The sequence below is a fragment of the Ixodes scapularis genome, unplaced genomic scaffold (genome assembly GCF_016920785.2).
Source record: "Ixodes scapularis isolate PalLabHiFi unplaced genomic scaffold, ASM1692078v2 PGA_scaffold4__175_contigs__length_147842914, whole genome shotgun sequence".
In the NCBI taxonomy this organism is placed as follows: domain Eukaryota; kingdom Metazoa; phylum Arthropoda; class Arachnida; order Ixodida; family Ixodidae; genus Ixodes; species Ixodes scapularis.
In genome coordinates this window covers 99,508,849-99,524,425 of record NW_024609879.1, presented here as the reverse complement: position 1 = coordinate 99,524,425, position 15,577 = coordinate 99,508,849, and the positions used below count along the sequence as shown (strand labels likewise).

The 15,577-nt window shown below is 49.1% G+C and overlaps 1 protein-coding gene across 1 annotated transcript in view; it reads right to left on the bottom strand.

Annotated features, from left to right (window-relative positions):
• LOC8032980 (homeobox protein OTX2) overlaps positions 1 to 14,694 on the bottom strand; it is a 90,971-nt gene extending 76,277 nt beyond the window's left edge. Inside the window, exons 1-2 of the mRNA XM_040220148.3 lie at positions 14,471 to 14,694; positions 13,979 to 14,068 (exon numbers count right to left, since the gene is read on the bottom strand). Of these exons, the coding sequence (XP_040076082.2) occupies positions 13,979 to 14,068; positions 14,471 to 14,579 (199 nt within the window). The 5' untranslated portion in view covers positions 14,580 to 14,694. The remainder of the gene's footprint in view (positions 1 to 13,978; positions 14,069 to 14,470) is intronic.
• Positions 14,695 to 15,577: the final 883 nt, after the last annotated feature.

Genomic DNA, 15,577 nt, shown 5'->3' with positions numbered 1-15,577 from the left:
GGTGGTCGCCAAGGTTCTCACTATGGTAATTTGCGCAGCTCTCAATTTCACACCGAAGTATGCACGTAGTAATGCTATTTTCTATTTATTTTATGACAAGGTTTACAACATGATACACGAAATATTAAAAATTACAAAAAAAAGTTCTATCGAGAGAGAAAAAAAGGTACGAAACACATCAATAAGCACGTCTAAGAGACACATTCGCAAATTATTTATCACTAAACTACTTCATTTAAAATGGCTTAAATTATATGAAAACGAGTATCTTTAAATGCACTTTACGAATATATAAAAATATATGCTTAGCCATTCTTTCAGTTGTGTGATAAATGCAGCGACGCAGCTGATCTCTCTAAATGTCGCAAGGTAGCACTGCACAACGATATTAAAAAGAAAAAGGGGGGGGAAAAAAGCTCCATCCCCTCCTTTCCCGGTTTATCTTCTCACGAAGGAGACCTGGCGGACCCCACTGCATGCTGCCGACAGCAGCTAACTATCCATGCACAGCCTAGCACCGTGAAAGCCAAAGCCCGCACACGAGGAAGGTCCATTATCACCGCGAAAACAAGGCGACGGAAGAGTATCTGGTGTTCAACATTGTGTATCGACAAACAAACTGGCTTGCAATTTCCCGATATCCATGAGTACAGTTCAATGGAATACAGATGGAAGTCGATAACCACCAGGGTTTTGCGTTTGGGTGTTTCCATGTCAGTTGATAGAGTGAAGTTCAGCGTCATATTTTGCATGGTTCTGTAAAATATATACTATATGAAAGTCACGTATTCCGGAGAAGCACTCAGCTATACATACAGGGTGTTTCACGAAACGCGGGCCAGTTCGTTCCTGTGAAAAGTACGCCTCGCACAGAAAAAGGGTCGGCTCCTGCTCCAAAGGGCACATTTAGGTGAAAAGATCTGTGTTCCATATAATTAGGTTAATAATTACTTTTCATAATTAACTTTATAAGTAATGAACTTAATGGTATCGTTTCAATTGGAGGCATCATTTAGAACCATTAAATCCCACCACATTATAAAGACATAAGACACGCGCAGCATCGAAAACACGCTCAATTTGGACGCGTTTTGAAAATTCTTTGGAGGGAACGCGAGGAAACACACGCATAAAGCTACTCTATAAGGGACCCCTCTACACCCTACGATGGTAGAGGAGCACCGCTGTACGGCCCTTGTCGGTTCTAAAAAAAATATATATATATCTCTTTGGAGCTGACGTCGTGCGGCAAAGCCACGAAGGGCCCAAATTGAGCGGAAGGCTTTCAGCGTTCTTGAGTATGGCGCGTGATTTGCTCGCTTTGCGAAGCGAGTAACATGAGCGTGATGGGTTGTGGTTTTGTAAACACTGTACTTTGTTATAACGACGAAAGAAAAGCATGTCGCCGCCTGCTCGTGCTTCTTTCTTCGCGATCCGTTCTTCGGCGCTCTTAGTCGCGGCAAACGTCACAACCCCACAGGGGGTATTCGCAGGACGCCATATTTGAGGGCGATGTTTAGAGCGCATGCTCAGAACGAGCTCACATTAATAGCCCGCTAAGCCCGCCAATTTCGACGGAATGCACCTGGCGAAAGAACTGTGGAAGCTCGCCGACAGCGCGTTCCGCAGCTTGCCACCCAGCTTAAAAATGGTATCTGGGCTGTGGACGATCGAATGCGGTGCGTCTGGTATCCTGCGAGGAAGAGAGCTACTGCGCATGCTCAGAACTCGTTGTACAGTCCAACAGACAAAGATGGCAGAGCGCACAAAGCTATTATTGGAACATAAGATACAGCTTGACCCCGGGCCCGCCCCGACCGCCCAGAAGAAAAAAAAAAGTTTATATAGAGTTTGTTTCGTTGCAGTAATAAACTACGCATCGCCTAACGTTCATTCTCCTCGCAAATGATGACGCTAGGGGTCCAAACCAATTTTCAGGACTTATCGTTACCTTATTGAAAAGTTAGGAGTGATCTTGTGACATTCTCAAACGGAAAACGGAGGCCAACGCAGCGCTCAATACACGAAGCTGAACGGTGCCAGTTCTACCGACAACGAGTCGCGTCTCTGCCACCGCTCTAAATCTGGTTCATCGTGCTGTTGCTCATATGGGGAGCCGGTATACTCGTCAACTTGGGTAACATTTCTAAATTTTGTTTTCTCGTCCCTCTCGGAAGGACCGGCATTGATGGCAGCCTCGTGGGCAACGCGTACCACAAAGATGCGCGAAACAGTGATTTCACGAGATAGTACACTCGCTCTTCATCAAGTGTGACTCGTGTTTTCGGTGTGATACTCATGCAGACGGCGGAGGAGTTTCGCGAAGCCGTCAAATTCGACTTTTATATTGTGTCATCTACCAAACTTGGGTGAAGACCGCGTGGGAGGAAAATGACCGACGGCGATAAAAACTAGACTTTTCGAAACTGACGAAAATAATCCCTGGAGAAGGGGAACAAAGGGACAAAGGACAGGCACAAATCTCCAAACACAGCTAGATGACTGGTGAGCGACCGAAAAAATCCGCCTGGTCCGGGTATCGAACCCGGGACCTCTCCATTACATGTGGAGCGCTCTACCAACTGAGTTAACCAGGGGTTAGATGTCAGTAGAGCAAACTGGTTTTATCAGTTGCCACCAGTCTAACACCATCAAGGGTGAAGCTTGCAATTTAATGTTATAATTATAATGCAATTACATGCATTGGGGCAAGCGAGCTGGACAAGAAACTAATTTTTTTTTTTCTGCTTAGAAGCTTAACCGGGGGACTGAAAACTTCCCAAAAAGTGAGTGGAAAAGCAGCGTTGTTTCTGTAGAAACATTTAACGTTTCGAATGTGCCAGATTTCTAAAGTATTCGGAGGTTTTCGGAAAAGCGAGAATGTCAACTCGCGCACCTGTCGAAATGTGCTGCGAAAACTTCCGCGGCCTGCCGGTGAAACTGTGCAACACATAAAAGGGGAATAGATGCGCATACCGTTACCTGCAAATACAGCTCCATTTTGTGTTACGTCGTTCAGACAGCGGAAGGTCGGTCTGCCTTCGACGTGTGGAGAGAGACGTGGTTTACGCTGAAGATGAGAAATTGAGCTAGTACAGCACCGCCCAGGGGCCTTAACGTGCATCACACATTATATTGACGTACACGACAGCACGCCGGTATATGATGCCCATCCCGATTGAAACGGGCAGGGGAGGAGATTGAACCCAGGATCCATCGACTCCATATTGCGCGTGCACTGTCTCGAGATGCTTCGCCGAACAACCGCTTTTTGCATTGTTTTGTTTTTCTCCCCAACACGAAAATATCTCTAGAGGACCATGCATTATATATACTACGGGCACCCGTATAAGGCTCTATTCCTGCGTGCGCAATCTGTAATGTATGCCGCAAAAGAAGAGCAAAAACAGAAAGCCGCGGAAGTTGGACAAATGCCCACCAGAGCGCGTCCATCGCAAAGGTTCATAGCGCGACATCGAAAAGGAACCCGCAGCGCAATCTCGCTATCGCGAACCGAGTATTGGCGCGAGCGATAGCGATCGCACACCACCGCTGACGTTCCGCTTCACCGCGCATGCGTCGCACGGCAACAACCCTTTCGCAGTCCCGAGTGCGCGCCGGCTTCGCACGAGATCGCTATCGTCCAGGGATCTCGTAAGAGCGTTACGGATAAAAGGACGACCACGCACACGAACGTTTAGTTCCGTCAACTCGACAAAGGGGCGAGCGACGAAGTTTCTCTCGGTTGTTCTCGAAGAAGGCGCGAGAAATGGACTCGTCTGTGTAGTTCGAAATACGCTGCCCCAAGGAAGGCGTCTCCAACTGGTGTGTTTAGCGACCTATAGACGTGTAGCTCTCAAGTTTGGAGCAGCGCCTCTGACAAGCGAATACAGATACTTTTAGGTCGCGTTTCGTCCTTTCAGGCGCTTTTGTCAGTGCCCGTTTACAGGCGCTGCAGGGACGCTGACGGACGCTAGTGTACGCTTGTTGATTCTGCACGATACGATGCTTTAGGACGCCGCTCACCACTACTATCTTTTGCGGTCGCGTCTCGTGGACACCACAGCGCTCCCTGGCCGAGGGAAACAGGCCTATTCCGGCAGTGAAAGCGGTCCCGCGGTAGACGCGGTGAACGCACCTGTCGGAGACGCGTTTCAGACATCATAGTTCAACGTTTTTACAACCTTACCGAGCAACACTGGTGGCGGTCGCCATGTTCTGGGCATCCCTTCCGGTACACTGTACTTCCGGCGCGAAGCCTTTTCGTTGAACCCACACCACTCTGCCACGCGCGTGCGGGCCACCAGTATATGCACTGCCACTAAGTATGGTTTGCACTGACGTCATATCAGCTGCTATTGTGGCGACCTTGTTGATGACTCATGAGCACGTAGATTCCGCAACATAAGAAATTTCGCACCACCGTAATTTATTTTTCTCCGCAAGAGCGAGGGGGAACGACCACCACCATGGTTCGATGTCGTCCCGTGCGAGCCGTGTAGACGGTGCGAAATTTTAAAGCGGTGGCCGTTGGCCCTCGGCACACGACTGACAGCAACGCTCAGGGTTGTAGCAGCCAGTGACTTTACGAGTTCGTGGCATCATCGAGAGCGTGACTTTTCCGTCCAAATGCCGCTAGCGGTTCGAAGCAGATGCAGAAGTTTTAAAAATATCTAGTATCTCATTCAAAAATGTTACATGCAATTTTCTTAAAAAAAAAATAATAATTAAAAACGGAGGCTTATTCTTGATAACTGGCGCCTTTCATCTTACATCTGTTCAAAATCTCCGTCGGCCGCCATTTTCCCACTAAAATTTTCAAAAAATCAGATAGCTTTTGCCTAAGATAACGGCTAGTTCTGACATTTTTCCACCTTGTTCGGACGGCTAGCGGTATACCTTTGGGCGGAGATTGAGCGTTCGGCAACGCGTAGTTTAATTTTAAGGTAAAAAAATAATAACAGCCTGTAAATTGTTTTGGAAGCATTTTGCACACTTCCCATCCAAGGAATGGATCTGGGGGTTTCCTCAGGAGGTTCGTCGCCGTGGCGCGGGTGAAAGTGCGCTGAACGGAGCGGAGCCTTTCGCAACGTGCCAGACGCGTCGCTGTGGGGCAACCGCCGGCAACCCCTTCTTCGCCCGCCGCGGTGGCGGCTTATCGCCGAGGTCGTCGCGGACGTGGGGTCCATGCCCAATCGCGCTTCCTGCCGCCGCCGCCGCACCAACCCGCGCAGGCACGAACTGCTCGACTCACCCCCGAACGGACAGTGGCGCTGGAAGCAAGCTGCCCCCTCGAAACCAATCGCACTTTCCATCACGTGATCACGCTCTCCTACATGTATACCTTAATCCGATGACGGTCGCGCCTTGATCATGTTACACATGGCTCAAACATATTTGCAAACAAGCTTGTTTTTTGGCTAATATGACAACAGGAAACACGCCTGACAGTGTGTATCTGCTGTGAGACCGCTGTGAGACCGGTGTTTTATGCAGAGACCGTTGTCAGGTGATGAAAGAGAGGCGGCTGATTGGTCGTGCAAATGCGTAGCTTTTACCGCACTGTCAGCTTAGGGGTGAGCGGGGTGTACGTCTCGACTCCGCGATCGCGCCGTTTCGGAACGACGAGATCGGCGTCGACCGACTCCGCCGATCTCGGAGCTCCCGTTTCTTTCTTCTTCCACCTTTTCTGTTTATCTTTGAATACGGAAACGCGGGACCGGAGAAGCGGTTTTCATTGAGCGCCTTTCGGGGTTTCCAGGTATTTTTGTTTTTCTCCGAGAATGACAACAACTTTGACGATTGCGCGGCTCTTCCACGAATGTCGACTCGCACGGACGCGGAATGCGTTTGACGGTTCGCGAGCGTCTCACTTTTATGGGTCTAGGGTTAAGTTTTTAGTGGTCTCATTGGGGTTCCAATTATGGTGTTGGGATTTAGCGTACGATGTTCTTTTGAATGAGTCGTGCGTTTCTGGAGCGGACCAGCGATTTTGTAATTTTCGGCGAGGATACAGAATGACCAGCCCCTTCGCGCCATGAGGTCACGTGCAAGTCCTAGTATTAGCGACGTCCGCGACCAAACGCCTCGTTGTGATCGGCTTTCGATGATTGGCCAGACGCTTACTAGGACGTCTTTGGTATAACATTGAATAGTAAAATATCGACCAAATAGTCCGCCCAAATACTTTGGAAAAAAGTGAAAGCCGTTTACAACTCCCTGTAACGCCGAATTGGAGCGCAGCTCTTGAGGAGGAGGAGGGAACGGTACTAAGGGCCATGTGTTCTCGGGGGGGGGGGGGGGGGGGGGCTGTCACGTGACACAGGGGAAAGGGTCACGTGACCCCCTCCGAGGTCACGTGACCAAAATTTTCCCGCTAATTTTAGCGGGGTAATTTACCCATATTGCACCGCGCGGTTACGCCGACGGCGACGCCGCTCAAGCCGGAAACGGGCGCCTAAGAGCTGCGCTCTTAAAGCACACATATATATAAAAGCGGGTAAAACATAAACTTGCTTAAAGGGGTACTCCACCGATTTTTTTGAGCTACCTCAACTAACTATATTTTCTGACTCCCCGGCCTTTACTCTCTCCGGTATGCTGTTTAGAATCGCGAAATTCATAATAGTTATTGCGAAATCGGCAAATGAAAATGATGCAAAAACCAACATTCAAATATACGCGCGCTTTTCAAGGCCGTGACGTCAGTGGCAGGCAGGCTTGCCAGTCGAGCAAGCAGCCAAAAAATAGAATATGCCAATCATTTGTCCCGTGCTGGAGCGCGGGTACTGCAGCGAGCTTCCCAAGCATAACCATGAAACTGCTTCGAATCAGTTTAAAACAAAATCTACAGCCCAAAGAGTGAACCCCTGCCTTCCACTGACGTCACTTTTTCATTGTTGCCAGTAGAGACTTCGAGCTTGAAAAACACGGAGAAAACCAAAACTGTAAATTCAATAACTTCGCGAAAAAACAATATTTTGACCTAATATTTGGGATACTATTTTTGCGATGTTTGTGTGTTAGTTTAGCCAAATTTCAAGCAAATCGGAGACAATGAAAAAATCGGTGGAGTAGCCCTTTAAGGCGCTGAAATGTTGAGATCTCTGTCCGACCGAACGCGCCTGGAAGGAGGGGAGGGGAGGGCTCGAGCGCTATTTTGAAAGCGCTGTTTGTGGCACGTGGTGCATCATTCTCAAATATAATTTTGATATTCGTGATCCTGCAGTCCACAGGAAAGACGAATGAAGTGTTTACCCTTAGAGACAGAATCGCTTAAGTTTCCCTATAAGCGTGCACTTCAGATTCTGCGGTCGAATGTGACGTTTTCGGTATTTTTTCGAAGCTTATAGAAAAGCCAGTCTCAACTTCAGTGTCCAAACAATTTGGACGCTGAAAAACGTTCGAAAAGAACGGGATGAGGCTGAAAACGTCACATTTGACCGTAAATCTGCCGTGCACGCTTAGTATAGAAAAGCCTACCGTAATACCTCGAGAGATCGCCCCCCTAAACTCGAAAGCAAATCGGGTGAAAATAGGGAGTGGAGCTAACTTTCGGTGTAAGATTAAGTAAGAAAAGTTGGAGAGAAAGACATACACAATTTTTAGGTTATGTTTCGTGCCAAACTAGTTATCGTGGCGAGCGACAATTAAAGGGGCAATGCAACAATTTGTGCACTTTGCGCAAATACCGCTTAAAACGGATCCCTGACGTTAATGACCTATGAAACACGCGTTCATTTCTGACCCCACGCAATAGAATTCCCCCGAAAAAATTGAAGAAAAACGACCAGCGTTCACCCCCTCAACTTGCAGCCAAAACAAGCGGCCACGTGATCTGGAGCCGATTATATGCCGCCAATGCTGATCATAGCCACGCGCTGGGGTTTGCAAAGCACAGGACACGCGCTGAGTTCCGGACATGGTTAAGGCTCGGCAACTGTCGTCGTTGCCCGAACGCTTCTCGAGCTAGCAATTATCACGAGCCCGAATCGAGTGCTCACGCAATGCTCGGGTCCAATTTATGAACCGCATTCAAATATCGTCATTGGGGTGTACTTCAATCCCCTCTTTACGTCATCAAATTTTGCAAAGGAGAGATTGAAGGAAAATAATCGCTTTTGTCCTTGAAATTACACCGCAACAAAGGAGTTTCTTGGCCAGTGGCATTGCGTGCGAGTATCCATGACTCCCACGATAGTGCCAGTAAGCTCGTGTACAGTGAAAAACATTCCAATGGAATATCGTTGCACCGCTCCTTTAAAGGAGCTGTGCAACGATTTTAACGTTGAAAGAATTGGCATTTTCTGCTTTTGATATTGTTCACTGTGTCACAAATGGCAGAAAACACACCTCCTTTCATCGCAATGTTGCGATTCCGCCGCGTAATAGCGAGGCAAAACTTGGAATATTTCCCGACCTGCAGCCACGAGCGGCGGCCATGAGAAACAAGCGGCGTGACGTCACTTGGGTCGTTGTAAGAAAGATAGCAAGTTGTGCGAATACCTGCTCGATAAAAGGTAACTCTTTTTACAAATCTTGTCGTTCCAACATATATATAAATGCGTCAACACCCTGGTATCATCCACAAAACTTTTATTATACGGAGTTTTAGTGGCGCCATCTATCCTAGGTCCACAAAACCGCGAACAGCCGCCAGAAGCCGGAGGGGAGGGGGACAGCGCCGGACGGGCAAGGACGGGTGGTCACGCGGTCGGCAGCGGATGAGTTCTCGCTGCTCGCTGATGGTCTAAAGAGAGAACTTTTCCGGAACTCCGCGCCTACTCTAGTGACGTCACTGTGCACGTGACCCGGAAGACGATGCACGAGTTGAGAGGCGGCGAAAACCTGGATCTTTTTCATTTTTTTTAAGTAAAAACTAGGGTATCCAGGCAAAATCTGTTTTCTGTAGTTCACTGCAGAAGTGTCAGGCATCAACTTCCACAATTATTTAAGCAAAGCCCTGAAATTGTTGCACAGCTCCTTTAAGCAAACAGGACTGTATACTTCCCAGTCAGCAATATTCGCTTATATCCCCCTACTAACGAGGTGTTGGCTTAGCGCGTCTGCAAGGCACAGATCAAAGAGGAAAACGGGGGTCTCCTAATATATTAACTGACAGCGGTGCGTTTACACTGGCGAATCCGAGGGCCGTTCCGCGCCGGCGGCGAGCAAGTTTTGGAGCCGAGTGGCCAAATCCGCTCGTCGCGGCAGCGGAAAATCTGAATCGTCCTTGGAGTTGTATCCGAAATTTCCACCAGCGACGAGACGATTTCGCCACGCGGCTCCAGAGTCTGTTCGCCACCGGCGCGGCCGGAACCGCCAGCGGATTCGAAAGTGTAAACGGGCGTTTCTTATGGTAATCTATATGAAGCGCGGTTCTCGAACATCTTGTTAGCGCTCCGCCGCCAATGAAACTCCGATTCCGATAAGGTTGCCGAAGAACCCTATAATCACAAAGTACGAGGAATGAAGATAAGATGGTTCCTTCTTGGTTTTCTTTTTTTTTTTTTATCGGCTAATATCAAAACGCCTTTCTTATACTGTCACTGACAATAGTAGAAATCACATTCACAGGAACGTAGTACGGAATCCCAACAGCCGTGAATTTCAGGAGACACCAGACAGAACACACCCACTTCTTCCCCATACTATACATGCCTTGCACGTGACGTCATATGGCACTGTACCAGCCGCCATTGCTCCGTACCAGGTTCCTGTACGGAGCCTTTTGCGGCATACATTTGGCGCGATCGAATCTGCTCTTCTCGACAAGTCTTGACCAGAAAAACAAATTCAATGGTGTCAAATGTAGGCTGCAGAATTTACGGGTACAGGAGAACGGTACGGAGCAATGGCGGCTGATGTGACGTCAATGCAAGCCATGTATAGAACGGCCCCCAAACTGATGGATGTATACGTGCACTCCCCACACACAAACACGGAGTTCAGACCCACGTTCCAAACCGGGGACCCTTCCTTTTCCCCTTCACGAGGGAATGGAAAGAACGGGAGGAGGGGGGAGCCCCGGCAAGCCAATCAGGAAGCGGGAAAGCAGAGCCAAGCGCGCGGCGACCAATAGCGTGGCGGCGGGGGCGGAGCCCAGCGTTTGCACACGTTACCACCGGGGGAAGGCGCGGGTTTCAAGGGAGGGTAGGGAAAGGGGAGGAGGGGGGGGGGGGGGGGGGGGGAGTTGCAATGTGCAGGCGTGGGCAGCCACGAGCCCATGGCTCCGTAAATGTAACGGTTCTGGGTTTTCAACACCGTGGTGGCGGCGGCGGTTTTCGCTCGGTGTGTACGGTTCGTTACGGCGGCGGCTGTTTCCTCCTCCCTTCATCTTCTCCCTCTCCCGGGTTATAAAATAGAAACTTTGTGTTGGTCTACCCGCGAATAAAAGAGCAATGATTCCTCCCAACGGACCCTCCATAGTTCCCACGAAACAAGCGTGGGATGGAGAAGTTAGCGACGAATATATCCTCTTTCTTCTCTTTTATTTCCTTTGGCGCGTTGTTATGGCGTAGTAAGCGAATTATGTAATGTTTGGGGAGTTTGAACAGATCCCGTCTTTTGGAAGGATGAAGCTCGCATTGCACTCTGTGCTGATCGTCATTCGCGCGGAACCTTCCATTGCTCGCCCTGTAAGTGACGGTCTTCGTGTTCTGCAGGAATCTGAACTCGCAGACCCTTTTTTATAAGTGTAGAGCGAAAGCGGTATTTGAAGTGCAATACTGCCAGAGTAACATAAGAACTGATTTGCATTTACAAGCATATTATTAAACGCATAATTCATATTGGTAAATAAAATACCAGGCTAATATAACTATACCGGCGCGACCATGCGTTGAAAAACATTTTGTAAGCAAAATCCGGACATATAAAAGTGGAACGGTTTAGGTGGAATTATTTAATTTTAACATATCCAAATGGACGATTAAAGGGGAATTTTTCGAGCGCTCCAGTTGGATGTTGGGCCAACATATATGTAACTACCAAGTCTCACGTAAAAGTCCAGAGGTCGATTCTGAACACTCCAAAGACGCTCCAAATCTATGCCAGTGGGATTCCCTGTTGATTGTTCGTTAACATTGCTTCGGAATATAGGAACATGTTACATAAAAAAATATTCCGTCGTAAAGTACCATAAATGTTAACGTGTTCTCTTCTTTTTATTTTTTTTTTAATTTATAAAGTTTTTTTTTTTTTTTAGTTAAAAATGCCGACATTATTTGTTACTATTTTTATGTGATAAGATTACGTCACAACTCTGACGGGAAAGAAATCTTGCTCGATGGCTGCTTTGTTTTAAAATAAGTATAGTAGCCTGCACACTAAATGCAGAGCGCGAACTTGATTGTTTGGGTACCGATTAACTGAAAGCAACTCGGCAACTCACGCTGCGCTTGTGCAAGAGATAGTTATCACTACGATGCACTACATCGATACGACGGAACGGGATAAATACTCGACACGTTTCACGAATTTGATGATAATATCGCCGAGTACACATCAACAGAACTTAGAATAAAAACAAGTTTCGAAATTCAGACGTGAAACATATGAAAGCAAGGATATATTACGTCGCTTTCGATGCTTTTTTGGGAAGTCTAGCAACACTGATAGTGTGAAAACATTATATGGAAAAAAGAAGCTCCCTACTGCGTCTCTTTCCAAATTAAGCGTTATTAGCAAACGTCAATGTGGGCTAAACATTCAGGTTCAAAACGAAAGGTCCACCAAGGGATATACTTTTTCAGGCAAAGGATTGCCTGCATACCCCCGAAATCATGTATATGCAATCAAAATTTATTTTGTTGTTGATAATTCGTTGCCTACACGGCAGTATTTTGAAGCTTTTTCGTACGATCAATGATGTTTCTACCTCCTCGTAAGTTTATATGGTGCATGAAATATTGTTTTTCTTGTTGCTATGCGCTGTTCGCGTCACGCCGATATTCAGTGTTCTTTGTAACCTAACATTATCAAAGAAACAAAAAAAAAAAAAATACTGACGCGGGTTTGTTTGACAGAAGTGAACACAGCTAGGCAACATTTCATTTTGCAACCATAATTTTTCCTCGACGCTAAAGCCAACGATGTCGCGTGTGTTTATCTAAACGTTCAAATGCAACAACGCCCAGACAAAACCCGAAAGAAACAAAAAATCAGGAACGCCCTGGATTTACGACAATCAACGTATACTCTAAACGAAGGGAGACTGTACAGCAAGCAGCTGGCTCTCATTTCGAATTTCCAACAACAAGGCACAGCGGCACCAGGGAGGTGTGTGCTTTGAAAGACAATATATACGATTGTTCGTTTAAGGTTTTCTTTTCCAGGGGTGCGTGTGTGAGGCATATTTTGATCATTTCAGACGATTCACAGACTGATACAGGGTCGGACGACTGTGCAGTCTAAGTTTTGATTAGAGACACTACTGCGGCACGTGTATATATATGCCCACAAAGTATACTACATTGTGCACGGGGATTTTAATTATGAATACGTGGATAAGCGGCAACGACGTCATTCAAACTTTGATAGCTACATCGGGTGCCCCGACATACAAGCAGATTATGTCTTTTAAAACGGCAACTTCAGAGTGACTTTTTTTTTTTTTTTTTCATTCCGAGTGATAAAAAGATTTGTGGCTTGTTCATTAGATATATGTTGCAGAGTGACACCTTGTGGTGGGCTAGTTGGGTGTGTATTCGGAAATAAATAAACTGCGCAAAATATAGCTTGATAAGATGCCGCTAACAGGATGAGACGTCAAATGAACCCGGAACGTCTACATATAATATATTGGTTGCGATATGGTTCCGTCATTTATTGCTGAAAACCCACCATCTTGTTCGTATATAATTTCGTGACCGATCCACCACTGCGCGCGTAAAACATCGGAGGCGACCCAACCATTTCAGGTTTAAATGCGGTTGTTAATCTGATGACGATAATATTATGTAACTATGTCGTAGAGTGCCCGGTGCACATGCCTTATTATAGGCTGTGGCGTGATCAGCGTGTATGCGTATAAATACGTGCGCTTAGCATTTAGCGTTTACATCATGTCTCATACATTTAAAAAAAATATATTCAACGTGAAAGATGCTACTTCAAAAAAGGGGAAGGAAAAAAAGACATGTTCAGAACCTATAGATTTATCCGATTCTGAATATACGTATATATATATAAAAAAATCGTTACTTTCAATCAGTCCTGGTATACACAGAATGTAGAGTAAGCGACGGATATATAGAATGTCGAGTGATATAGAGGCTGTGGAGTGAGTACACCTATATAGAAAGGAGAGTGAGCGGTCCATCTGCCTAGACAGACAAAGCTGATCGGTGTATCCCTCAAAGTGAGCTTTCGAGTGCGGGGGGGGGGGGGGGGGGGGGGGGGGGGCGTACGATGGGGGGTTCCTTCCCCCGGGGGCGATCGCGTCGTAATAACCCCCGGGGGCGGTAGGCAAAGCGACTCTTCGCCGCTGACCCCCAGTCGGGCGCCAAGCGAGCGCGGCGTCTTTTGTGGTCGGGCACCCCGCCACGCCGAACGAACGCGGTCGGCGCTCGCGAGAGCGAACGCAACCAACCTCCCGCCCAGGGAAAGTCCGAAGGGCCCCAAAACAAAACAGAAACACCCGCGAAGGAGTCCCGCGGTGCCTCTCCAGCTCACGTGGCGGCACAGCGACGGCGGCGGGCCGGAGACGACCTGCGGGCCGGGCGGCGATGTTGCGACGTAGCGTCGTTTTTGTGGGGCCGTAAACGCGAGCTGGGAGCAGGTAACCCCCCCTCCTCCTTCATCTTCCATAAAAATCGCAGGTGTTGTTCCGGGCGCGCGCGCGCCGCAACGCGAGAGCGCAACAACTATACCGACCGGTTTATGTTGTTTTTTTCTTTCTTGTTTTCTTTTTTTCCTTGGTTCGAGGTATAAACACAGATACAGCGAAGAACGAAGATCAAGGGGGGGAAAGACTCACTTGGGCAGCCGGACGATCCGTACCAGACTTCTTCGATCATCTGAGAGTCCCACTCGTCCCGGTACTTGTCCAGTCGAATCGGCGGGTGCCCTGCAGGGGAACCACGAAGCACTTTTTAGGGGGTGGACTGCAACACACCGCACGGCTGCTTTTGGGGGTAGCCCGGGCTTGCCGACCGCGGAGCCACAAAATCCCAAAAGCAAATGAAAAATAAAAAAAAAAGGGGGGGGGGGGGGGGGGGCAGCGCCGCGGCTTAATTCGGTCGCCGCCCTGTTTACCCTAATTCGAGGGCAAGGGCACGGGGCCACAATTACTCGGCATCCGTCAAAGCCTTAATCGGCTTTGCCCCCCCCTCCTTCTTAGCCCCCTTTCCCCGGTTTTTGTTGGCGGGCGTAATCCCCAAATCCGCGATCGCGGCAACAAGCAAAATGAGGGATTTCGGCGGCGGCGGCGGAGCAGTCGAGGAGTACGGCGTCGCGTCGTCGCACGTACCGGGGTATCCAGGGTGGAGCAGATCGACTCCGGGCGAGCCGTGGTGGAGTCCGATGCCGTTGACGGAGTACGCCGCCGCGGGTGCCTTGAGGTGGTGGTAGGCCGCCATGCCCCCCGGAGCTTGGCACGCCGAGAACGGCCCGGGCCCGGCCGCCGGTTGAAACGCCAGCTTGCTCGCTCGCACGCACCCTGCGCAACGCGCACACGCCACTGGAGTGGGAAACGGGACGCGTTCGGAACCGCAGGCTCCGCCCCCCGGCCACGCCCATCGGCACCGCCTACCGGACACGCCCCACTTTCACCCGCAACGACGAAGCGAAGCGGGGAAAAACAAGAAAAGACGCCCTCTCCGCGCGCGCGAGAGGCGCTCCGCGTTTTTTCGCGCGGTGGGAAGGGTCTAATATAACGCGGGAGGCGGGACCGCCGCAAGCTCCGCCCCTTCGTGGCTCCACCTTTTTGAATCGAGTTTTAGCAGACGTCGCGCGCGCGCGCGTTGACGGGGTTAGTAGCAGACGACGAAAAACGCTTGTTTGGGGATCAATGGAATCGGGCACGGGAAGAAGGGGGGGATGGGGGGATCAGACGGGAATTATCTCCTTAAAGGGAATTTGATCCCCTTTTTGCCGCCTCCTTTTTTATTATCTCGGCGGTGTGTACGCTTTTGCGGCCGAAGGGATAATAAGGAGCTCAATTGGATTACAACGCCATCGCCGCCAAAAGCTAATCAGGTGGCGGCGAGCGGTGCCGCGGCGGGACGTTCGAGAGAGCGGCGCGGAACGCCGAAACGTCGCCGGAGGACCTCGGGCTTACAGGGCCACTGGTGTCCTCGCGCCGCGAAAGGAGCTCGCGGCAGAGACGGACATCGGAAAACGAGAGCCGAGCTCACGTGGCTCATGCACTGTACAAAAGAACACGCGGTGTTCGCTTGGGGGGCCCCAGCAATGCAACACTTTGGGTTGCATTTCACTGCTGTCTCATCAAACCACCGAACATGCAAATTTCTCAGCACTTTCCAGCTTTCAATGAGCTTCGAGCGTGCACACACAGACAAAGCACGACGGAAGGCGACCGGCGCGTGCAGGAGGCCCGAAAGAGACGCACTCGTCG